At 32.4% G+C, this 27,604-nt stretch overlaps 3 protein-coding genes across 3 annotated transcripts; all 3 read right to left on the bottom strand.

Annotated features, from left to right (window-relative positions):
- Positions 1–612: 612 nt before the first annotated feature.
- Positions 613–1,607, bottom strand: LOC122597481. The gene is made up of 2 exons (XM_043770071.1): positions 1,044–1,607; positions 613–961 (listed from the first exon to the last, which is right to left on the bottom strand). The coding sequence occupies exons 1-2, from the start codon at positions 1,605–1,607 to the stop codon at positions 746–748; spliced, it is 780 nt and encodes a 259-aa protein (XP_043626006.1). The 3' UTR covers positions 613–745.
- Positions 1,608–16,311: 14,704 nt separating this feature from the next.
- LOC122597480 (scarecrow-like protein 18) lies at positions 16,312–17,933 on the bottom strand. The gene is made up of 2 exons (XM_043770070.1): positions 17,316–17,933; positions 16,312–17,232 (listed from the first exon to the last, which is right to left on the bottom strand). The coding sequence occupies exons 1-2, from the start codon at positions 17,931–17,933 to the stop codon at positions 16,312–16,314; spliced, it is 1,539 nt and encodes a 512-aa protein (XP_043626005.1).
- A 4,329-nt stretch (positions 17,934–22,262) lies between these two features.
- Positions 22,263–24,583, bottom strand: LOC122597479 (DELLA protein RGL1-like). The gene is made up of 2 exons (XM_043770069.1): positions 23,891–24,583; positions 22,263–23,189 (listed from the first exon to the last, which is right to left on the bottom strand). The coding sequence occupies exons 1-2, from the start codon at positions 24,581–24,583 to the stop codon at positions 22,263–22,265; spliced, it is 1,620 nt and encodes a 539-aa protein (XP_043626004.1).
- Between the last annotated feature and the right edge of the window lie 3,021 nt (positions 24,584–27,604).

The following is a 27,604-nucleotide window of genomic DNA, read 5'->3' as shown; positions in this document are numbered from 1 at the left end:
GACCCATGAATGATTTGACTTGGAAAAATGACCCAAGAATGATTAAATATGATTAAGAACCTGATTGTAAACATAAAATGATAGTGTAGAGATGAATTTAACTTACCAAAACTCCACCGAAGCTAAAAATCCGAATTTAGGCTAAAATACCCAATTTCTTGCACTTTGACTTTGATCTTTTGATATGATGATGAAATGATGATAAAGATGATGAATTTAATGCTAAATTAACCTGATTAACATTTAATGATGTGAGAATTTAGAGAGGGGGAGAAGAGTGTGTAGTTGGGTGCATTTAGTGAGAGAGGGGGAGATGAGAATGAATGGATGAAGGAGGAGTGTAAGAGTGATTGGGGAGGGAGTTTGGATAGGGTTGGGTCATGGGTTGTTCATGGGTCATGGATCGACCCATGGATCACCCGATTACGTTTCTAATTCAATTAAACGTTATCTTACGTCCTAAACCGAATCAATACGTTCACATAGCTTCGACTAGCATAAATACACGTTGCTAGTCGATAAATAAATAAATGAATCATTTAAATCAATTAGAATAATAAATCACTTGGCACGTTCGAGTCAACGGGTCGAGAATCATATAAATCCACAAAATTATGAAATTTAGTTGAAATTAATCACGTTTAGTTGTGAGTTAATACACACAAAAATCACAAATGTTACATCAACTTTCATCCGCTCCTCGTACAAAGCATCATCAACCTTTGTTTTGTCTTTAATTAGTTCTTCAATTTTGTCTCGACAAGCTTTCACTTCCAACTCCGCCAGCTCCGCTTGGTTTTGCAAAAGAACAGTTTTGGCTTCCAAATTCTGCTTCCTTCTGTGTCTGAAGCGCAGAATTTTGAGATTCAAAATTTCGGAGCTTCCGTCGATACTCCTTATTTTTCTCTTTCAAACCCTCATTCTCCGCTTCTAACAACTCATACCTACGCCAGAAGTCATGCTAACACAACAAAACGAAGTAAGAACAAAATAATTAAGTAAATAAATATAAGGTCCATAACTAAATAAATAAGGGCAAGTACCTGCTCAGTTAAATGTCGGAGGGTCGTCTCATTTGTAGAACTTCGAAACTCCCTTATGGAAAGCATCGCAATCTCCTGAAGTCGAGCCGGAGGAGCCGCACGGTCAATAAATTCTTCTTTCTCTATGTCTTTACTCAAATAACTGTCGGATGGAATATGTGGAAACACCATCTTTAATGGCCTTTTTGACTTGGGAGCTTCCGGGATATGCTCATGTTGGAGGCCATCATGATCAGACTGCCCCACTTCATCCTCACCGGTATTGGAACCATCGTCACCAGAATCATCAATTTCCTGGACACCTCCGGATTGGCTTTCTTTAAATTTCCTCATAGCCATGGGACTCTTGCCAGCACCATGTTTAGGAGGCTCCGCTATAAATTCTTCCTCTTTAATCACCCTGTCATTTGTACCAACAAAAGCTTCCGACACCACATCCTCAGATGGTTTAGATTTTTTGCGAGATTTGGGAACATCTTTTTTTGTTGATTTCCGTTTTGAATTTTTCTTCTCAGACGCACCGCTCGTGGCAGCTTCTTCTTGATTCCCTTTTTTGTTTAACATAGCCTGCTTGGCAAAATCTTTCTCAATTTCCTTTCGGCGGGCAATAGTCTCCGCTGTGTCTTGCAAAACAACGACCTCGTCCTCATGGGAAATGCGAGGGACCTCTTCGGCAGTCTGACCTTCTGGAAGGATCGGAGTAGCATCAATATCTTCCAAGGCAGACCCCATATATGCCAAAAACTCCATAACTGCAAATAATAATAAAAAAATTTAAAAAATATATAAATATAAATACATAATAATAGTAACACAAATACAACGAATCACAATAAATCATTTTGAAGCAGTCATAATTTTTAAGCAACAAATATTTGTTGGAGGGCTCGGAGTTTCCGTACCCTCCCCTCTCTTATTCACAAGCCTAGGAACTGCCGGATGATATGACCAAACTTGACTCAATTTGGCTAGGTACAAGACGGCTTCAGGAAGGGTTTGACTTAATGTAGGCCTACACAATTTGGATATTAACTCTTGATCAAACACAATATCATCCGCAGGATCCGAAAGAGTGCCGCGAGCATGACCCTTCAGTTTCAATAAAGCAGGATAGGTGCTAGGAATGACGGAAGCATCGACATAAAAGAACCTATTTTTCCAACCTTTAATGGAAGCAGTAACACCATAGATACACTCCGGAAGTTTAGAGCCATGCCTTTTCTGAATAGTAAACCAATCCCCATCGGCTCCCAAACAAAAAAATTTCCGAAAATTACCAACTGTAGGCTCCGCCCCATGCGCGCCAGATAGCCTCAAACATTGTTATACGAATGGCTCCGAAAGGTGTTAGCTGGGATATATGACACTTAAAGTGCTGCAAGACTTCGAGAAAAAAAAACAGTAAAAGGCAAGCGGACATTCGCTATTTCAAACATGGACATGTACAAAGCTACTTTTCCATCCGGAACCATCCTAGCATTATCGGAGGGACGGGGAAGAGTATAATGATTACCTACAGGAAATCTATAATCGGAGAGAAACTGTACCAACTCATCTTTTTTAACTTTGCAAAAACTTACACACAGATCCTTCCTATTACCTATAATAAAATTGTTCAAAAGAAAACAAAACACACCTGCAGTAAATACGGATGAACGAAGATGTTATGAAGCCTACGGAAGCTACGGATTAGAGAGGAAAATGGAGAAGTTTGAGAAGAAATAACGAATGAAAGAAAAATGAAAGGAAAAATTGAGTATTTATAGAGGATGGGAGACTACTGATCACAAGGAAGGACGTGTCGAGACGAAGGAAGACGGGAAGCCGGACACGTGTTTTCCACTAGTCTGACAAACCATTCTCTATGACGATTGACTGGATCGGGGAAAGACGTGTTTCACACTAAAAAAAAAAAGAAGAAAAGAAGAGATGAAAACAACGCATTAATTGCATTTGGCCTCTTTTCATTTTTCTTTTTCGGGGGGGAAGAATATAATAATAATGATACAAAAAGGCTACGAAAATAAAGCTTGAACAAAAATCTTCAAATACAAACTTAGTTTTACCCCACTTATTATGAGGATCATAATACTGGGCTGGGGGGCTTGATGACGTACCATCACTGATGCTCCGAACTCTCCGAACCATTGTACCAAACATGGAGATTAATCTCTAAGTACCAGGTGAGGGAGCCGAAGGCTCCGAACCTTACGCTCACCTGGCAGACAAACAGTACAAATAAGAGCATGCACCAACATGTACGTCTTGTACTTACACTTTTAGACCAATGAGAATAGCATAGCTGTCCAAGGCAACGATCGTGTGCCTAACGTTACCGTTAGGCCCAACCCCTATTTTCCTTCGGCCCAACTTCTTAGCCTCCTATGGGATGCCTATAAATATCCCCATGGGAAGCCCCAAAAGCTAGACAAAAACATATGCTTAAGCTCACTCACTTTATTACTTGGTGGCGTGAGGCTAATCCTTCACACCATTAGGGAACCGCCAACAAGTACGAAATTACTATTCATCGTACCCAAATCATCTATTTTCATTCTCTCATATAAGATTATACCCCTGATTAATTTAAGTGTAACTTTACCCTTAAACAGTCCTTATAACCTTATCCCTTGTAAACACAAAACCCATTAAAACTTACACCATGAAAACATGAATTTAATTATGATTTTAACAATAAGTTTTTAAGAATATCAAATATGCTTCCATTATTATCTATTCAGTTCTTCTCATTTTTAGTTCTTCTCATTTTTAGTGACAAAATTCCAAGCATATTTATAAAATAAATTAAAATTTTTTACATAATACCAAAATCAAAATGGGGCGGTTACCCACACTATCCCCCGAGCTAAATCTACCACTGATTAGAAGACCAACTAACATTGATGCATCATCTCTTCTCTTCTCTTGTATAAATGAAAGAGAATTGTTTTTAAAAGGTTGTCATATTTTTATAAACCATGACATCATATTTGATTTTAGCAACATTTTACTTTTTCAAAATTAATCAATTTTGACACTCTTTTCATTCTTTATTAATTTTTCATAAATTTCTACAATTTCCATTTTAGTCTTAATAAAAATTTTAATAAATATAGACATCTTGTATGTTTATTCCAAGTAAAAAAAATATTTTAAAGTTAAAAATATATAAATGTTTTTTTACATAACGAGTATCTTATAAAGAAAAATAAAAAGTATTTTGAGTTAAAAAGTTTGAATTATAAAAGTTATTGTTAAATGTATTTATGTTTATTGTTTAAGCACAACAAGTATATTTGATATGAAATAGCTTGAAGGTAGTTATATGCATTTTGTTTGTTAAAAGTAAAAAGTGTTGTAGTAAATTACCACATAGATTTTTGAGAATCGATTCTATCCATTTCTTTAAACTTCGGTGGTGATGATATGTTTTAAAAGCTTTTATTAATGTGTCAAGTTAACCTTGGGTTAATTAGCTAGTTTAATAATGTGGCTATTTAAGCCATGTTTTAAAAGCTTTTATTAAAATGTCAAGTTAAACCTTGATTAATTAGCTACTTTAATAATGTGGTTATTTTGTTATCATGCCAATGTTCCATAATCGAATGAAAAATATAATCTTATGTATGTCGTAGTTAAGGATTTGTATATGACACATATAATGTTTATACTCCAATAAATCTTTAATAGTGCTTATAAATATTTTAAACATCTATAAGCTACTATCATATATATCTATACTCTTATATAAAGCAAATTGTCCTTCCCTTTTAAGTAATTAAGAACTTGAAATGACCATATTACCCTTCTTATTTATTCACTAATTTAAACATCTTTACCTATATACCTATTACCCTTAATAAAATAAACTACAACATAGATTCTCCAATTTTTAAATAACCATATTAACCCTTACCGCCGCACATCATCGCCACAATTGCCGCAGCCACAACTTTGTCGTTACCACCATCACCGCTGCATCGCACGGGCACCCCGTCTCGTATTATAAAAAAAATAGCCTCTTTTATTTATGGAAGTGTTGAAAATATGTAATATTTTTACTTAACACCCCTTAAAATATTTCAACATACACTACCCCATAACATTAATGATTAATTTATACTACCAGTCCTTTATTCTTTAATATATTTTCATTAACCATTTACATCAATTATTCACACCACTCGACGCCGTCTCCACCACCAACACTCGGCCCCCCACTACAACGGCATTGTCACGACCACCGCCGCATTGCGCGGATAACGTTAATGATTAAATTACACTGTCAGTCCTTTATCATTTAAAATATGTCCATTAACCTTTTACATCAATTATATACACAAATCACCGCCGCTCTACCACCAACAGTCGTCCAACAATCACACCGTCGCCGCCACGACCACCGCTGCATAGCGCGGGTACCGTGCTAGTCTTATAAAGATTAGATCACCCTTGTTGAAAAATTACATTTTTGGATAAGAAATTTATCAATATACCCTTACGGATTAAATTACACCATCAGTTTCTTGACTTCTAAAATATTTCTATTAACCTTTTACATCAATTATACAATAACACTTGACGTTGACACCATCACCAACATTTGCCATCACAGTCTTCGTTATCACCACCAGTTATTATCACACCGTCGTCGTCGCATTACGCGGAGACTCTGCATAGAAAGAAAACTTACAAGTATTTTTGCTTCCGCACGACTTTTATTTTGTAAAAACGTATCGGGATCACGACGTTGAAATTAAAGGAATGACGATGTTGACTCTTTTGGACTATCACGAAGCATAAATGGTTTTCACTTTCCCTCTTACTTAATATTCAAACACACCCATTCCTTTATCCTATATCTATAAACATGATATTTTCTCTTAATAGAGTTTTTTTTTTCTTTTAATAGAGTTAATTTTGATATTAATACGGTCAATGTCGTCTTAAGATGTTTGATGATTAGTTAAAAAAAGACAGATGTTGATACAAATTAAAACAAAAAAAAAACGGAAAAAAAAAAAAAAGATTTAACTCGACTTATGTTATTGAACTAATAGTAATAAAAAGATATAGATGTTGATGTAAAAACCAATAATGGTGTTACTGCAGTGCACATTATATAATGATACTTATTTTGTTCAAAGTTCATAAATTAAGTCTTGTATATAAAATATTGATGCCTTAGATTTTTGAGGGTCTAAAATGAACCTATTTCCGTGATACCATTTACAACTTAATGAATTTAATAAAAAGAAAAGTACTTAACTCATTAAATTATCAAAATTGTTTATTTTACTTAATAAATACAAAATCAACTCTATAATTAACTTAATACGTATAAAAATTATTTAACTATTCGGCCACTATTTAAAAAAAAAAAAGCCCACTGCTTTTATATATTTAGTAAGACTAACAACTGGAGAAAGTCTACAAAAAGGAAGGGCGTGCCATTCTTCACTTTTCACAACCTCCTCATATATCTTTCGGTTCATCCTATATACGGGAAAATATACCGTATTTACATGATCGTCGTTACAACAGTTTTTTATGTATGTACGCATTTTTTGTTTTTAACTATACATAGAAGTATAAGCTACTATATAATTTATTTTACCTAAGGGGCGGCTTATATCTAAGTAAATCAATTTGTTGTCAAGGATCTTAAAAAAATGATAATATATTATTGTTGATAGCTACTCCGTATTATAAATTTGCTAAAACTGTCTTTTCGACAACAACCATTGGATATTCATGTCAACAAAAAGTAGCTTACGTGCGTTACGGGTTAAGAATAGCCAACATATTATGCAGTTTGATACTGCACGTATGTAGCCTGAATATTCTATTATAGTCGGTTTAGAAAAAGGGTCAAGCTGAACAATTTTAAAAATGATAATTGTTACAATAATCATTAGAGGAGATTAATTCATGCATATTGATTCGGGCTGCCAACTGTATAATTGTAAGATTTGAGTGTCACCAACATAATTAGAGTAATATTCGAAGAAAGTTATTATAAAAATCAGGTTGATCAAGACTATATCGGTTGTCTTAATTAAATACGAGTAATAAACTTAAAAAATCAAGACCACCTAACGGGAGAACTTTGTCGGTTGTTGCGTAAGCTATTTTCAATTAGTTTAATATGCTTAATGTTGTTACTAGGATTAAATTTAGGGAGGGGATTTTCTTTTATGGGGTGTTTGGTTCTAGGGAATTCATAGGAATTTAGTGGAATTGGAATTTGAATTCCATTTTATACTTGTTTGGTTGGAACAAATGATGGAATTGGAATTGCAAATTTTCCATCAAATTCCTTAAAACGCAGAATTCATAATTCCTTCACAAAATCTATGAAAAATTTTCAATTTCATTGGAATTCAAATAAATTGACCAAAAAGCCCAACAAAGATATACACACCTATTTTGTATTTCTGCAAATAAGTCAACTAAGTTAACTGCAATATTCAACAATCAACACAATGCTGTCACCGACCACCGCCAACAACCACACGACCCACTCACCTACTACCTCCTGCCGCCATGGAACCATCGCCGGCGATTAGATTGATGTCGACCACCACCCGTTAGGTGATTATAACACAACCAACACCACCATTATTAAACAACCCTTTTGATTAGCCACCGCCATCAACCACCACATAAGTATTCCCTTCAACCGTCAACGATTAAAATATTTCAACCACCACCCATATACTGTATACGATGACTGGAAATGGAGGACAGAGCCGGTCATGACTTATTTGATGCTCAGGGCAAAATAGTTAAAATTTGCCCACTATCGAAGTTTTATAGTCAAATGACCTAAAGGTTTATAATATTATCAGATTGTGTTTTAAATCTTATTTAATAAGTATGTCACAAATATATATAAGTCGATAAAATAAACTTCAAATTACAAGTTTCGTATAACCCATCGTTTTTAAAATGACATATTTGTGCGAATTTGAAGTAAAAACATTAACTAAATTGTAATAGTCAATATTAACTAAACTACTTAATATTTTAACAACCCTTTAATTGCAAATAAGTATTTAAAAAAAAAATCTTAATTCAAAACATTACAAAATTAAATATAAAAGATAGTAAAAAAAATAACATACATCCGTAAAAAAAGTTAATAAACTTTACCATTTAAATATTTAATTGAATTTATAGGCTAGTCAATGATAGATAGACAAAGTCTCAAAGAGCTGCATTATTTTTAGAAAAAGAAAAAAAAAATCCCCATGGCCACATAGTACTTGAAGGACTAATATAAAAACTTGAACAACTATAAGGGCTTTTTACGTAAAGTAAGTTAAAAAAGAAAATTAACGCGTCTTTCTTCTTCACGCCTACAGCATCACACATTTAGAAAACTCCAAACTCCATTAAAGCTGAAACTTTATTTTCATATCTAACTTCATAACTATATAAAACACCCCTTTCATGATAAAACATTTCTTAGTTATATTGATCATATGAAATGTGTATAATAACCATTACAGATTGAAAACATGCTTAGATCTAAGTTTGTAAAACCCCAAAAATTTATGCCCCTAATTATTTGTTGCTCAGGGTTGTCGCCCAGCCCGTCCATAGCAGGGTCGGCCTTGATGGAGGAATAAAATTAGGTCATTGTTATGTGAGTGTCAAATAGAATAGTTTATTATGATTGAAATTACTTATTATTAATATAACATAATTGAGAAAATAGCGTGAATACCCAAAAATCACTTTAAATATACGAAAATACCCAAAAAAAATTTAGTTTCATAAAATACCCATTAAATCGCAAATCGCAAATGAGAATGGCGATCGGCGATTTGCGATCTGCGATTTGCGATTTTGAGATTTTTTAAATTCATGCTTGATATAAACAGATCGATATTCAGCTCCATTACATCACCTAATGTTAGTACTTTTCTTCAAGTAGCAAAGGCAAACGATGTGTCGATGCTTTGCTTTGATGAAAAGGGAATTCTATTTTTATCCAGCTCCATTGTCCACTGTAGCAATGTCAAAATGTCTACTTGTCTTCTAGTCTAGTACAATACAAACCCATAAAACAAACCATAATTTGATGATTTGATCGATATTAATTTCGGCTATGACAAAGTGGCAACTGACCAAGTGCACGTTCTTCATTAACAGTCTCACTAGCACAATATACAGGATGCAGACATATTCACCAAAGTTCTACAATCATCCCTATGGACCCTATCGATCTGTTTATATGAAACTTGTAACCCTAATTCAAACCAAAGCATCGACACATCGTTTGCCTTTGCCCCTTGAAGAAAAGTACTAACATTAGGTGATGTAATGGAGTTGGATATCGATCTGTTTATATCAAGCATGAACTTACAAAACCTCAAAGTCGCAAATCTGATTTGCGATTTGTGATTTAGGGTCTGAATTGCAAATCTGATTTGCGATTTAATGGGTATTTTATGAAAACTAAATTTTTTTTTTGAGTATTTTCGTATATTTAAAGTGATTTTTTGGTATTCATGCTATTTTCTCTTCATAATTTTGGTTTTGTTCTTGTTTGGTACAGAGATATGAACGGTGGTTGGTGGTTGGTGGTTGGAATATATAGAGAACAATGATGATTGTTTTTTTTTTTTAAAAAAAAAGAGGCTATGAGATTTGTGTTAGATACGACTTACGAGTATATCTAGATATACCTTTATTTTTATTATTATTTTTATTGTAGATATTATATAAAATGTATGATTGATAGTTATTAAAATGAAAATAAATAATATCTTAAAAGAATATAACCAAGGTTAATTTAGTCCTTTGACATAGTTTATATTTAATTTTTTTTAACTGAATTGCATTGAATTCCGTGAACCAAACACAATACATATTTTAAAACTTTCAGATTCTAATTTCATTAAATTCCAATTCCTTTCACAGATTCCAATTCCTCCAGAAACATTATGTGAACCAAACGGTCCCTTAAGTTATCTTCCCAATTAATTGACTCAAATTGAGAAATTTTTAATCATTGGATTAAAATCAAATGTCAAGATTTAAAAATAGACTTTGAATCTTGATCATTGATTTTTGTTAGTCAAACTTGAAGGAATCTTTAACTCCCTTATATTTTTCAGGACATGTTTGTATTAATTTTTTTTTCATTAAAGATAGATACATAAAAGTATAAAACAGTTCTAATTATTGTACGTGTTACAAACACAGAATTGTACAGTACTAATTACTGTCTATTACCGGTGTAGCACATGATTTTTTTTTTTTATCACTAAAGCGTAAACTTTGTAAGAGTTTAAATTTTTCTTCTTAATTAAATGCACTAGCTAGGTCTAATTAAGTGAATATATATAATGCACTGGGTCTAAATATATTGTGAATCTCCACTTGGAGTCTTGGAGTGTGTCGGATTGCATTTACAATATCGATTTTGTATTTTCAGGAAATAACGGTATTTAAATAGCAGATTTCATGTACATGGTGTTGGAGTGTGATCATTTTATTATAAATCGCATGTCCGAAAATAATTTAAGCTTACGAGGTCACACGAAATGACACGATAACTCTATATTATTAATTAGTATATTAAAGTAATATATTAATTAATTAGATCACGAAATGATTAATTTAAATATATTAAGGAGTTAATTATATTTAATTAATTAAATGAAGGATTAAAATGTGAAATATGGAAATTAGAGTTGAGCTCTAAATCCATATGGGGGGCCGGTTGGATTAAGGCTTGGAAAGCCTTAATTCTAACTTGTTTTCCAAGATTGTTTGACCCTAATTAAACCTTATAAATAGAGGGCTTAATTCAAAGGTTTTCTCATTCCTTCACACAAGCAATTCTCTCCTCTCTTCTTTGAGTTTGGCCGAAAGCACAAATCTTCAAAATTTTTTTTTTTTTTTTTTTTTTTTTTTTTTTTTTTTTTTTTCGTTCGAACAACTACATGAATCATATACACATGCATTTAATGCTTTGCATTAATTGTATCACAATTTGTTTGTCAAAACAAGTTTAAGTTCGGTTCATGGCTTTCGAAACAAGAGGTTATAAACAAAAGCTTGTTTGGTTCGTGATCGGGGTACTAGCATACGGTATAGGGGTGTCTAGTGTGCGATCGTGGAGGGGTTTTCCTTTAAACTCTAACTAATAATAATAATCTTATTGTTAATATTATTGGAAGCTTTGCGTAAAGGTACACGTTTCGATTCTCTCTTTGTTAATTAATAGTATTGCATATACGTTTCTTTTCCGTTGCGTACTCGTGAATTGTTATATGTTTATGTGCTTATATTCTAACACATGGTTACCCGATCATTCACAATATTATTGTGGCCTTGTGGGTAGGGATGACAAAAATACCCGTACCCGATGGGGAACCCGATACCCGCACCCGAGTTGACCGAGGATGGGGACGAAGATAGGGATGTAAATTTAATCCCCGATAGAATTGGGGACGGGGATGGGAAACCGTAAATTTCCGATCCCCATACCCATACCCGAACCCGAAAATACTATATATATTTATTAGAATCACTTTAAGTCTTTATCTATATTCTAAAATCAATTTTAAGTTTAGAGCTTTTATTTAATAATTTTTATGTGTTATACTTTATTAAGTATTACTTAACATATACATTAGTTTATACATAGAAATAAAATGTCGAAATACACATTCTCCTACGTATTTTTTATTAAGACAAATTCATGTTCATTTAAATAAGGTATCCCCGATACCCGACAGGGATCCTCGATACCCGATGGGGATGAGTATGAAGATGTAATTTAATTCCCCGACGGAAATGAAGATGGGAATGAGAATTACAAGTGAAAATCGGGTACGAGGATAGGGATTAAAATCTCCGACAATCTTCGCCCCATTGACATCCCTATTTGTGGGTGAGTCGCCATGTCCACATCTATGTTCCCGTTTGCATTGACATTGACACCTTTGGTGCCATAACAAATAAAATTGCATAATATTGTATTTTCTTCTATAAATATGCAAAGAACAAGTACATGATGATCATGAGTTAATGACACACATGCTTACAAAGTTGTATGCCAAAATTGAAACCCATGTATTAAAGAGTGGAGATCGCCTCAAGTTGGAATTAATTTGAGGGGTTAATTTAAAGCAATCTTGATCCTTAATTTAAAATTAAAAATTAAGATTAAAAATTTTTGATTTTAAATAAAGGGTCTAGATTTCTCTAACTTTTGACTAGTCAAGTAAAGTAATTTGTGAAAATCTCATCCACATATTAATCACTAATAACATTTGTGATGGGGATTTTGATATATGTTAAACTTAACCCCGCCTTTGACTAAGTGTACGTGTATAAACTAGACATGTCATCGCTCATATAATTAAGTTACTCATATACCATTTGAGTATACCTTATAGATTAAGTGATTTTAATTAGTTAATATGAGGCGGATTTCTCAAATGAAAAATAAAAATTGTGAATTGACACGAGATGTTTCTAACAAATATTTTTTTAAGATTAAGGATTAATGCATGACTTTCAATTTGCGAAATTATGGATATCTTTGTAGCGACATTTTAAAGTTCATTAGGAAAAACCTAGCTAGGTGTCATAAGATAAGTGATGGTGAAACTAAAATACCTTTGAATGGTGATATGGTTACGTCATTAGGTATATTAGATTAAATTTCAAAAATGAAGCAAAACTTTATTTATATGTGTTTAAGAATAGAAACATCTCCATTGATTGGTTAGTTTGTAAACGAGTTTATAAAAATCAAAGGTGTTTTTAATAATGTTAACCAATGGCGGACTCGTTTTGTAAGATCGGAGTTACAATATTTATTTCAAGTAACAATAGCTTATCTCTTCATACTTAGTATTTGACGAAACTATGTATTATTGTTGTGTTAATTGCGTTTCAAGGTTTATAAACGCAGAGACACTACAAGAAATCTGACTTTAGGAGATCACCGACTTTTCGAGACGACATTTTGTCGTCCCCAAAAGTCGTTAAACGATAAAAACAAAAAGTTGTTTTTTGACTTTTTTTTTAGTCAAAAAAGTTTTCGAGATGACATTGTCGTCTCCTAAAAAAAATATTGAATTTCATTTTCATTTATTTTAAAAGCAAATAAAAACTAAAAAATTATTAAAATTTTGGAAATGTTTTTCGGAAATTTATTTAACTTTTTTTTCCCGCCAAGTGAAAAATTTTCCCTCCAAAGTTTCGGACCAAATGTTTTTCATGAAATATTTGACTTTTTTTATTCTCTCCAAGCGAAAATATTTTTCCACCAAACTTTTAGAGATGAATATTGTTAATTGTTTATCATGTGAATATGAATTTCGATAAATATATAAACCCTTCGATAAGTTTATCATGAGAATACTGTAAGTAAACGAATCCAAAGTTTGGTATAAAAGATGTGCTGAATGTAGGATATCCACGTACAATCCAGCTTTAGTGTGGTCCATTTAGGCATTTATGTAGTTGAAAACTTGAAAATTAAATTTGAAATAAAAACACAAAGTGACAACATAACTTTCATTTTAGTCTTCTCTTTTCCATAACTTATCTCCCGTTCAGTCAAAGCATGTGTAAGTCCAAGTTGCAAGACACGACAACTTAAACATTTTCATCATAAAATATAAGGCAAGATTCGTGTTAAAGTTTACGTTTCGATGTAAATTATTACTTTATTAGTCAATGTTATTGTCTTATTTGACTAGTTGAGTATGCAGTCTCCACAAGTTGTATGATTATTTTCAGCTGTGGGGTTATAAAATTTGTTGGACATCGGCCATTCGTCCATGTATTATTTTTGTCCAGCTTTATTGTTATTAAACTATAGTAATTTTATTACTTATTTAACTTCTAACACTTAAATTTAATCAGTCATATATATTAGAGGATTGATTATTAGTAAAATGATTAGATTATTTGAAAAATAATGTTATAAGTTATAAACACGTATGAGGGTAACGAATTCGAATATAAATATGTGATTTATTCGAATATAAATAGATTATTTTGATCTATAACGTGTTATTGTGATAATATATATATATATATATATATATAGTTTCATCTAATATTTGGTTAATCTATATATTTACAGTGAGTATATGAAAATCATTTTAAGTATCTTCCTAGATTAATTTTAGAAAAAAATATATTTAAGTTTCATATTATTATTATTATTATTATTATTATTACTATTATTATTATTATTTAAAAGATTATGACAGGCAAAATTAATGAAGTTTTTAAATGGATCTAATTATTGAACAAGTTTTATAAACTTATTAAGAACTTGATAATGTTGATAGGTCATCTCAATAGTTATATATTAACACTTATATATCTATGTTATAACTAAAAAAGTATATTGGGGTATACTTGTTATAATTTAATATTTTTTTTAAGCCTAAAACTCTCTACTAATTACTCTAGCTCTCTCTTTTTCTCTATATATATTTTTTATTTTTTATTTGCTTATTAAACAAATAATTATATTTAAAATCCATCATATATCTTTTTTTTTATCAAAACAAATCTTTTTAAATTTTATCCTTAATACACTCTCACAATAAATATATATACAATTACCCTTTTTTAAAAATTATTATATATACAACTTAAATTTTTATTAATCATTCTTATTTATATTGTTCACCTCCTTCCTATTTGTAATAAACAAATCAAGTTCATTAAATTTCTTTTTAAAAAAAATACATTTTTTTTATATTATCACTTTAATTTTATTTTTGTTATTTTATTCATGTTTGTTTATTATTTGATATTGAATTGTTATAGTATTATCATTTTTTATCTCAATATAGTTTATTGTCAATTGTAGCTTGATTATGGCTTTTTCTTCTACTATAAAAGAGTTTATTCTTTTAAATTTATTTTATACATGTTTTGTTATTTATTATTCTGATATTTACCCTTGATATATATATATATTATATATATATATATATTTGAAACTTTCCGTTCATAAGAATGATACTATTTTATATACACAAAGTGACAAAAACACAATTTCACATGATACACAACTATAATGTACATGAATATAAAATTATGATCTTTTACAAGAGTAGGCCCATACAGTTGGTTGGGCTAGCCCATTTAACTTTGCTAACCTCAATGCCAAATTCATTAGTAGTAATTAGTAATAACTTCACAACTTTAGTCTAATTAATTTAAGCTACCATTTTTTATTTATACGGATGATGAGCAAACTTGCACATATTAAATTCTTTCCTATATTTAAATATTTCCTAAACTAAAAAATAGAGAACAACTAAGATGAAAGGTCTTATGGAATATTAATCTTTATCTCTACTATTTTTATCTCTAGTATATTATAAAAGCACTTGTTCTCTTTAAATTTTTTTAATTTTTCAACAATATACACCTACTAATGCATAATGTAAAATACATCTATATACCTTTCAACAACTCATTTTTCTCTCTCCTCAAATCTCAACCACCCATTTTTCTCTATTATCCAAAATCATTTATTTCTTCAATTCATTCAAAATCTTTTATCTCAAAAACCGTATATCGATAAATTATAAAAATTATATATGGGTGTTCTTAAAATTCATGTTCTTTCATTAGATGTCATTTGATATACACTTTCGAATTTGGCTATCACTCTTGATGACATATTATCTCCTATGACTTATCACACGTACTCTATGACCTATTACCCTCACCATCTTACCACCGCAACGTGCGGATATTTTGTCACGTTTTTATATAGTGAAATAGGATGATAGATACATCACCATTTTGTACTTTATAGTTTACACAAATTACCAACGGGTATAAGTAGTATTGTAGTAATTTTCAACTAAGAGGGAGGGAATTTGCATTCATAATTGATACGGAGTATATTGTAGTGGCACATTTTCAGAAAAGGGAATATAAGGCTGTCTGATACCTAAGTTTAGGTGTGGAGTTCCTCACATACTAATATTTTATTATTTCTTGTTTAATGAATTAATAAATACTTGAGCCTCATAATTTTTATGGTTTAAAAAATTAATATGTGAATGTCCGACATCTAAGCTTAAGTACCTAACATCTCATGTTCCGGAAGTTGACCCGACTATGTAGACAGACTTAAATTGACAACTCTAAATTTAAAATTCATTTACTTTCTACGATTCAAAAGTAAAAAACTTTGACCAAAACTAACGACTTGAGGCATGATCTATGCAAACTTGATGATTTTTGTTTGTTATTCCTAAATGAACTTCCAAGTTGAAAGAGAATGCACAGGAGTTCCTTTCCATCCAACTATCAAACCCTTGCCATTATTCTCAAGTGTACAACAACTTCCACATGAAAATTGTTGCAACACAAGGTTAGCTTGATACACACATGAATCACTTAAATCCATCTCCACCATCCCAAATCTCACGAAAAACGACCTCCACGTATCTATGCTTACGTTCCTAGTATTCCGCTCGGCTCCCTCACAAGCCACTATGTTTTGCATCCCGTCTGCAAGATGATTACTTTCCACCGTAGCCCTATGAGCATTGTCTCGGCTCATACATGCTTCCAAACAATCAAAGATAGCACCGTAAAAGAATAATGTCTCAGTAAAGCGTTTCACAAACGACGGTGAATTATGGTTTGCTTCAATCTCAGTCACGACAATTATTGAAGGATTGATCGTTTTGATTGCTCTCATCAAGTTTTCTAATCTTTGGGGTCTCCAAATCATTCTTCTAAGTATCATTTGACAATATACCGCAACGGTTTCACCATCCTGAACCTCAAATTGTTGTTCTTCCACATTGCTTATGTCAGACAACATTAGAATTTTAAACACAAAGGGTAAGCTCAAAGTTGCAGCAAAACTCTCCAATCTTTTGCCAGTTTCACCCACTTTTTGGATGTCTGACAATGTTGCAAAGGCCGTTAATTTTAGTAGTTTGATTTGGGAATTCTTTTCAGAAAATGCTTGCATCAGAGGAGTCCAATGAACGCCGCTCTGTATGTGGATGTCAATTAGATGGATCTTTCTTGACGTCCCGACTTGATCAATGATTGCTTGAATGCCAGCAAATTGCATCACTTGAGTGAATGGAAGAGATTGGTGGACTGCCAGGAATGTCGAATTAGTCCGCATAGGCATAGGATTTGCTTTCTTTACACCCTGCTTCAATTAGAATCCAGCCCATTATGTGAAAAACATATTACAATAAATATCAACTCATGAACTCAAAAAAGTTGACTCACAGGTTTGTTTAGCTTCGTAGGAACCGGCATTAATCCTGTTTCTTTACCAATCCTTTTCTGCAATGCTTCACATAAATGAAAAACCAACCGTTCCACCGGAGTGCCATCAACAGACGCCACACATCCACACCGTACCAAAAACTTCCTAGCGGTCTCAAATTGTTTTCGGTCAACTCTCTCAGCAGCAGTCAAAAGCTGGAAAACTAGCTCCACTTCTCTATTATCATCTATGGATAAGCTACTAAACGGTGATGATCCATACGGATTTGTGAACATTGTCATGAACCCATTATTATTAACCTTTTGTGTCGAAAACTTTATAAACTTTTCAGCTGCCAATTCAATTATGTCAACTGTTGACAGTTTTCCATCACTTTCTGTTTCAATATCCTCTTCATCAATCATAATAGCCATATTTTTCATGCGCTTAATTTTCCTTTGGTAACTACTCAAGAGGTCATGACACCGCTCCGGATACAAAGGCTTTGAACTTGTATTTATATCATGATGATATTCAAACTGTTGAGCTTTTACCAAAACCGACGACTTGTCTTCCAATGTAGGGAGTTGTTGTTCATGGCCAGAAGTAGATATTTCGGGTGGTGGAAAATGGGTCATGTGACCATCCACATAAATGGGATTGAAAATTGGGAGTTTGGTATTGTCAAAAGTAAAGTTTAGGAACATGTTGATGAATGCTATTAATCGCTAGCTAGGAAGTTGATATATATGGATGTTGCTACTTACTTATATTAGTGTGTATATACACTATATATATATATAGGAATTGGATGGTGATATAGCCAATGTGAAGTAGTAATAGTGTAATGACAAATATCTAATATGAGTAGAAAACAATTGCTGGCTTCATTTCTATAGCCCTCGGCAATCAAGCCGCCTGAGATTCTTTGTATATATAAAAACATTGATTAAAAATTGAAGTGCAGATTTGATGTCCTTCTAAGTACGTTCCAACTATAAGTCGATCTTAATTGACTCTATGCAAAGAAGAGCATCATATCCGTTTAACTATATATATAATTCGATAGTAAGTTCCAAGAACCAATTTTCTCCGCGTTTTCTGGGTTTTTTTTTCCAATAGATTTTTTAATGGCCAAAATTTAAGTAATATGTCAAAAAGTGATTACAAAAATTAATTACGTACTCGTATATGATTTCAAATTTATTTGTTTCTAGCAAAACAATTTTATATGTTTTACTTATTTATACACTTCCGTCATGCTTAGAGCATCACATATGGATACAGGATGTAAAACCATCTAGGATAGTAAGTTCCAACAACCAATTTTCCCCGCGTTTTCTGGGTTTTTTTTTTCCAATAGATTTTTTAATGGCCAAAATTTAAGTAATATGTCAAAAAGTGATTACAAAAATTAATTACGTACTCGTATATGATTTCAAATCTATTTTTATATGTTTTACTTATTTATACACTTCCGTCATGCTTAGAGCATCACATATGGATACAGGATGTAGAACCATCTAGAATGTTACCTCAACGCCAAATCAATTTGGTGCAATAAAACATTGGCATCTTAACATAAACTCTTAATCATAGAAATGAGACAAAATAAAAAAAGAAACTTGAATTAACTAGTAACGTACATGAAATTGCAACCGAAAAGGCGAAAACTTTTACTTGGCTTGTCAAATTCAAATTACTATTATGAAGGATTGAGTTTGTTAAAATGTAGGAATCCTTGATTAGTTCCATTGTTAGTAACAAAAATTAGATTGAGCACAAAAGTGAAGACACAAATATAAATACACAATACAAATATTGTTTGAGAGTTGGTTCTCCAATACAAAAGGAATATCACACTGAACTATTATATACTGACCTTAGCATTTGACTCGTCAACTTTATGAAATCACCATTTAAGTGGAGTGGTAGAGGCTTTAGCCAACGTTTTTTGGTGTAATTAAATAAAGTAGTGGTAGTTTAAAGTTTACTTTAAAAAAAAAATACCATTTATTAGATAAGTAGATATGATATTGTATATGATTACATTACTATTAGGAATTAATTCAATTCATGAAAAACAGCATGGTTGGATCAGTTGTAAACACCTTTGCCTCTAGAAACAGAGGTCATGGGTTCGATCCTCATCTCATGCAAAGGTTGGAGGGCCTTTTCTACCATTTAGGTAGAAACTGGAAGCAGCCTCTCTACTTAGGTAGAGGTAAGGTCTGCCTACATCTTAACCTCCCCATACACCGTTGAGGTACTGATGCTCAAAACCCACAGAAAGCGGCACTGAGCAGTTACTTTTTTAATTAATTCAGTCCATGGATGCAAAAGAATAGATATAGTGTTTGTATTGAAACTACAAACAATAAACAAAAAAAATACTACTGCTATATATAAATATTTTTTGATGGCAAATTTATTCCATCTAAACTATAGCTACCCTGTGAGTCTTTGATATTAGGTATTTCATCAGGTTTGAGTCCCACCTCTTACATGTGTGGGGATGATTATTGGGTTTTTTTTGGAAGTTCCGGGATACCAAAGCATCATATAGTTTAGTTAATTAGACGAGTAGGATAGTCTCCTGTTTTAATTTTTTTTACCAAAGTCTCCAAAACAAAATAATGTCAACAAGTCTTGTCACCAGAAAAATCTCTGCCAATGTCAAAATCAAATACATTTATAGTTTTATAACTTCAATTTTAGAGAGAATGGTGAACTAGTTTTTGTTCGACGCAAAATATGGGGAAGAAGATGATGTATGTGTGTATATATAAGACCATTAGTCCATTCTCAATGGTGTGGTTTAATGATATCCTTATAAATTTTTAGATGATATTCTTATTATTGAAGTAAATACTTGACTAATGATTTCCGACTAGATGTCCTTAGCCAAGAATGTCATCATAGGTATTCTTAAACTTTTTTGTATATGAGATATGTATGGTGATGTAAGAAATGTAAGGATATTTAGTGATGCTTTGATGGTTGGAGGTAAAGTTAAAGATTTATAAGAATTTAAAGGATATTAATGATTTTTAAAAATATGATGTGGTGGATGACATGGCAGTTAGGGATGCCTAAGGATCATGGAGATACCACCGGAGATGGTCTAACTAGATAGACCATGAAGCGAGCTGGGAATAAGAAAAAGTCATAATTACTCTTAACGCTATCAATACTCGATCCAATCAGAAATTCAACTTGAAACCAATCAGATAAGGGTTTGTGAAATCTCGACTCGTCAACCTAGCAACCCATTGATGAACGCCTAATTTGCATAATCTTAATGGATAAAAATCGACACTTGTTGTGAATGTTAATAGACGATTAAGGCGTTTTTATGTTTGTTTAAGTGTTTCAGGTATTAAGTTGTGATTTGTAGCTAAATGGATCATTAAAAAGTCAAACAAAGTTGAGAATTAAGTCAAGAAGTGTCAAAGCAAAAATTTGGAAAATCTCCATTTCTAGGGCACAGTCTGGGACGCCCAGGAGGCAGTCTGGGACGGCCCTAGCTGCACAAAAATTCTGAAAATAAGGGGTTTTATTATTTTTCAGTTTATATCATTATCATACACGACTTGGGAAGTTATCCAACATATTTTTCACACAATTGGAACAGTTTTTCATCCTTTCAACACCCCAATTTCATCATCAATTCATATTTCTATGGAGATTCAAGCCCTAATTGAAGAATCAATGATGATATGAATGATGAAGATTTTAGGCTAATTTTCTTTTGATCATTCTCATGTGAACAATTATGTAAGACAATTGTATTCAACTTTTTTTATGTTCATGTTGGATTAGATGTTTAATTTCTCATTAGTCTTTTAACATCTAATGTTGTTTGGATTGTTTGAATGATTACTAGTTTATAACTTTGAATGAATTCCATCTATCTTTTGATTTCAAATTCTTGTTAATCAATTATTATTAGAAGAATCTCTTATGAACTTGTAATTTTGTTAATGAATAGAAAATCTAGTTGTGACAATTCCCCGGTTTTCGTTATCGTGAATCATCACAACCGATACTTTAGTTCTTAATGTTCATTCAATCCAAGCTTATAACGAATCATGTCTATGTGATTTGCAACGAACATATGTTAGGTTATACTTTTGAAAGCATAATTTGAAGCATGAGAATGATCTTTTTTATTTAATTGAAGTATTTTGTTAAGTTTATGATTAATTGTAGTTTTAATCAACATCAATCAATCAATCGGTTTACTTTTATGTCTAGTTTAATTAACTTTGTAAAATTGTTTAACACTTTCCTTGATTCCCTGTGGATACGATACTCTACTTGCCCATACTAGTTATAGGTAATTAGTTTTATTTTTTATCGGCTCAACGACAACGATCACCCACTAATTATTTTAAGTTTGTATACTTTTTTTAATCGGTCAACACACCACCCATTTGACCTGACAACCTATGATTTATTTGACCTGTAATCAACCCGCCACCCATATGACCTAAATCAACCCGCTAACCTGTCAACTCATTTGACCCACCAACCTGATTTTTTTCATGTTGGTGGGTTGGGTTCGGATTGACAGGTTGTGAGCCACAGTTGGAATTTTCGACTTGAAGTTTTTAGTGGGTCGGATTAGGGTCAAAGATGTTCGACTTGTACGTCAACCCAAACCCATTGACAACCCTAATTACACTCAAGTGTGATTCAAGTGCCTACTTTTAGCGAAGGGGGTAAACGGCTGTATTCCACAGGCTACAAAGTGTTGATAAATCCTGAAGTAAGGAAGATGTGCTGTAATTCCAAAACAATAGGGACGTAGGTGCAAGTAACCATAATTTATGCACAATGTAAAAATTGCTTATTGCATAAATGCATAGTGAGAAGGTGTATTTGAAAAAAAAAAAAGAAAAGATGGAAATAGATCCCTACGTTTCAAAAATAGAAAAATTTTGAGCAAAATGTAAATTTGTTTGTTACTCCTCAATGAACTTCCATGTTGAAAGAGAGTGAACAGGAATCCCTTTCCATCCAACTATCAAACACTTGCCATTATTCTCAAGTGTGCAGAAACTTCCACATGAGAATTGTTGCAACACAAGGTTAGCTTGATGCAAACATGACTCACTTAAATCCATCTCCACCATCCCAAATCTCATGAAAAACGACCTCCATGTATCTATATTTACATTCCTAGTATTCCTCTCGTCTCCCTCGCAAGCCACTATATTTTGCATTCCAACGGCGAGATGATTACTTTCCACCTTAGCCCTATGAGCATCATCTCGGCTCATACATGCTTCCAAAGAATCAAACATCGCTCCATAAAAGAATAATGTCTCAGTAAACCGTTTCACAAACGAGGTTGAGTTATGGTTTGCTTCAACCTCAACCAAGACAATGATCGATGGGTTGATCGTCTTGATTGCTCTTATTAAGTTTTCTAACTTTTCAGGCCTCCAAATCATTCTTCTAAGTATCATTTGACAATATACTGCAATGGTTTCACCATCTTCAACCTCAAACTGTTGTTCTTCCACATTGCTTATATCAGTCAAGAATAGAACTTTAAACACAAAGGGTAAATTCAAAGTTGCAGCAAAAGCTTCTAATCTTTTACCAGTTTCACCTACTTTTTGGATGTCCGACAATGTTGCAAAGGCGGTTAGTTTTAGTAATTCTATTTGGGATTTTTTTTCTGATGATGCTTGCATCAGAGCAGCCCAATGTATGCCGCTCTGTATGTGGATGTCGATTAGATGGACCTTCTTTGACATCCCGACTTGATCAATGATTGCTTGTATCCCTGCAAATTGCATTACTTGAGTGAATGGAATAGCTTGGTGGACGGCCAAGAATGTCATATTCGTCTGCACAGCCATAGGATTTGTTTCCTTTACAGCCTGCTTCAAGTATAACGCATCTTATAATGTAAAAACATGTTTACAAATGCAGATAACAATTTGTGAGTGCAAAAAAATGTTGGCTGTCAAATTTTACAGCAGGTTTATTCAAGGAGAAGCTGCATGTGTTTATTGGGTGTGGAAGAAAGAAATAGCAGGTTTTTAAAATAGGATAATATTCCAAATGAGAAGCTAAAGACCCAAATACTAGAGATTATAAATTAAGACTAATCAAATTGAAATTAAAGGGGTGCAGTTCTTCTCCTTTCCATTAAACTTGTCCACTTTTACATTTTCAAAGTCAAACTTTACGATCTTTGTCCATAAATATATTTATTTGTGTTATATATCAGTCGATGAAATTAATATCTATGAAACACACATTTAAAACGCAATCAATTCATATAAATTTCATCAAATATTATATAATACAAACAAAAATATTTATGGTCAAAGTGGGTAAAGTTTGACTTTGAAAATTCAAAAGTGGACAAGTTTGATGAGAAAATGGGAGTTAATTAGTAATTAGTTAGTTGTTTATTCATGTCATTGCAGGTTATTGAGCTATTGCAAAGCGGTATACGAAGATTGTTGTTGGAAGTTGGAAGCAGCCAAATGAGACAATTTTTGTTGTGCAGGATATGACATAACATTGAGGCAAAAAGTCAATTTCATAATGCTTAATCAAATTGACTACTCACAGGAGGTTTTTTTAGCTTCGTAGGAACTGCCATTATTCCTGTTTCTTTACCAATTCTTTTCTGCAATGCTTCACATAAATAAAACACCAACCGTTCCACGGGGGTGCCATCATCAGACGCCACACATCCACACCGTGCCAGAAACTTGCTAGCGATCTCAAACTGTTTTCGATCAACTCTCTCAGCAGCAGTCAATAGCTGAAAGACAAGCTCTACTTCTCTATTATCATCTATGGATAACCCACTAAACAGTGATGATCCATACGGATTTGTGAACATGGTCATGTACCCGTTACTATTAACTTTTTGTGTCGAAAACTTTATAAACTTTTCAGCTGCCAATTCAATTATGTCAACTGTTGACAGTTTTCCATCACTTTCTATTTCAGTCTCCTTTTCGTCATCAACAATAGCAATTATATCCTTAAAACGCTTAAGTTTACTTTGGTAACTACTCAAGAGCTCATGGTACCGCTCCGGATACACAGGCCTTAAACTTGTATTTAAATCATGATGTTCAAACTGTTGATTAGCATGCACCAAAACCGGCGAATTGTCTTCCAATGGAGGGAGTTGTTCATTGCCACTAGTAAATATTTCGGGTGGTGGAAAATGGTAATTGTGACCATCCACATGATGAATGGGATTGAAAATTGGGAGTTTGGTTTTGTCAAAAATAAAGTTTGGGAACATGTTTAACAATGGGCTAACTAGCTAGCTAGGGAGTTGATACAGGATGAAATATATGTAAATGTAATTAGTGTATATATATATAGGAATGAATGGTGATGTAGCCAATGTGAATAATTAAGTAGTACTCTAATGACAATATCTAACAGAAAACAACTTATGACTTCATTCCAATGTAATCAACCGCCAGAGATTCTTTTTGTATAAAAGAAAACATTAATTTAATCTGCATTGCAAATTTGATGTGCTTCCAAGTAAGTTCTAACTACAATTGAATCTCAATTGACTCTATGCAAAGATTAGCATCATATCCGTTTAACTCTAATTCGATCTTCTAAGTAAGTTCCAACAACCAATGTTTTCCCTTGTTTTCTTGTTTTTCTCTTATTTTAGGTTTTTTAAGAGTCGATCTGTTTGACAGGCGCGATGGAATGGAATGACTATCGGATGGATTGGAAAGAACAATGTTATTAATTGGGTGATAACATTCCGTTGTATATTTATATTGTTTGTTTTGTTTCATATATGTGACATTATTGGAAAGGGAACGAATTGAAATTGTCGTTAGGAATTGACTAAAATGATCTAGTATATATGAGATTACATAATGACATTGCTGAAAACTTTACCATCAGGAATCCATGGATGCAAAAGAATAGATGGTGCATGTTGAACAAGCTACTAATTTTGGTAAGCTACAACCAATAAAAACAAAAAATAATAGTAATAATAAATGATGGAACATTGATGCAGAAATATGAAATACCAAAGACGACATCATCAAGTCTTGTGAGGCTTCAAGATATATACATAAAAAACACTCTACCTAGCTCAAAATCAAATAGTACATTTTTAATAACTTCATTTGTACAGAGGATCGATGGTGGTCGAATTAGTTTTGGTCGATGAAAAATCTGTGAAACAAGATAATATATGTGTGTATATATATAACTAGATATGTAGACAATTCACACTTGAGTAGTTGAGTGCATGAGAGAGTAGAAAAAAACAAACAAAATTACCCTCGCATCTAACTTACGTGCGTTAAAAGTAATTTCAACGAAAGGGGTAAACAGACGTTCATTCCACGGATGGCAAAAATACCCGAACCTGATACCTGCACCCGATTTGACCGGAGATGGGGACGGATATGGGGATATAAATCTAATCCCATCGGGGATGGGAACCCGTAATCCCCGATCCCCGAACATACTATATATATATTTATTAGATACACTTTAAGTTCTTAATTATCTATTCTAGAATCAATTATAAGTTTAAAGCTTTCGTTTAATAAATTTTATATGTTATACTTTATTAATCATTTACTTAACATATATATTAGTTTATACATAGAAAGAAAATGTTAAAATACAAATTCACTTACATATTTTTTATTAACATAATATAATGTTCATTCAAAAAAGGTATCCCCGATATCCAATGAGGACGGGTATGGAGATGTTAATTCCCCGACGGGGATGGGGACGGTGATGACGGGTATGGAGATGTTAATTCCCCGACGGGGATGGGGACGGTGATGAGGACTACAAGTGAAAATCGGGTACGGGAATGGGGATCGAAATCCCTGACAATACCCGTCCAATTGTCATCCCTAACTACATGCATTGATAAACTTTAAAGTTGGGTTGATGGGTATAATTTTGAAAGCATACGGATGGGAGGTGCAAGTTACCATAAAACTCATGATATTCCTCCATAAATTTATGTACCTTAAGGACATACATGTATACATGACCTAGAATATTAAAAAAAAGTAATCAAGACTTTTTCGGAAAGGGTTTTTTACATACTATCCCTCAAAAAATGTTTAGTAATTGCAAATATATCCAAGGTAAATTTAAATTAACAAATTTCCTCATTCTTAGTTCTTCTCGTCATAAAGACTATTATTCCCTTTCCCCTCCATTCTAGATTAAGAGCCAATTAATCCCTCCAAAATAATTTCTCCAAAATAATCCCTCCATTTAGGTATCGAGTCTTCATAAATATACTCTTACTCTCTTGATCAATAAAACAATTCATTAACAATTGTTACCGTCTCTTTAATCAAGTAAGTGGCTTTTAGCAGACTTACAATTCGTTATAATGCATTGCTGTATATTTTTTATATTAATTTTGTAATATGGTAGTGACATTCCTTTTTTGATTCCATAATTTTTGATCAATTTTCGTCATTATAGTCGTAGTTATAATTTTTTGATTTCATAATTCTGAATTTTTATGTTAATCATTATCTTTTTATGTTTGATAATGTTTCTTGAACAGATTGTGTCATACTTGATATAACTAATTGTTATATCCCAAATATGATGACACTCACCAATCAAAATTGTATCACTTGCTATGTGTATTACCAGTGAGATATATAGTTATAAAAAGTAGCAATACAATTAGCATTTTTTCGCTAATGAAAGACACACAACAGCGATACATAACTGTATCTGTAAATTTTGCAGAGTTTTTTTTTTTTTTTGAGATGGAACATAGTGTACATATACTAGAAATTTGTGAAATAAATGTAAACTTTGATAGAACTACGTCTGGGAAGTTTACTCTTCTTATTTGATGATCCATTTGAATATTGGTAGTTATAACTTGGATGCCATCTTGGATGGATGATTGTTAATTTGTTATTGAGGAGAGGGTAAAATTGTCATAATTCTAAATATTTTTAATATAATATATATGATTGGATATAAATGTAAAATTATATGATAAGAATGGGAATAATTGTAAATTTAAACTATCATGGTACCCGCGCGTTACAGCGGATACCATTGACAATGCGTTCGATGTCGTGATTACCAAAAACAGTATCAGTGAACAATTAATTAAGCGAGATACCACGATGATACCGTAGCTTCAATATCAACCAACAGTAACAAAAAAATATATGTATTAACAATATAAGTGGATATTCAATTAAAGTGAAATTGTGAAAATAGTTTAGATAGGAATGCATTTTAATTGAAATAAAGAAAGGGCATTCTTGTACATTTG

Source organism: Erigeron canadensis, chromosome 4 (genome assembly GCF_010389155.1).
Source record: "Erigeron canadensis isolate Cc75 chromosome 4, C_canadensis_v1, whole genome shotgun sequence".
NCBI classification, from domain to species: Eukaryota; Viridiplantae; Streptophyta; class Magnoliopsida; order Asterales; family Asteraceae; genus Erigeron; species Erigeron canadensis.
Note: the sequence above shows the minus strand (reverse complement) of the source record. Positions and strands in the feature narration are given on the sequence as shown.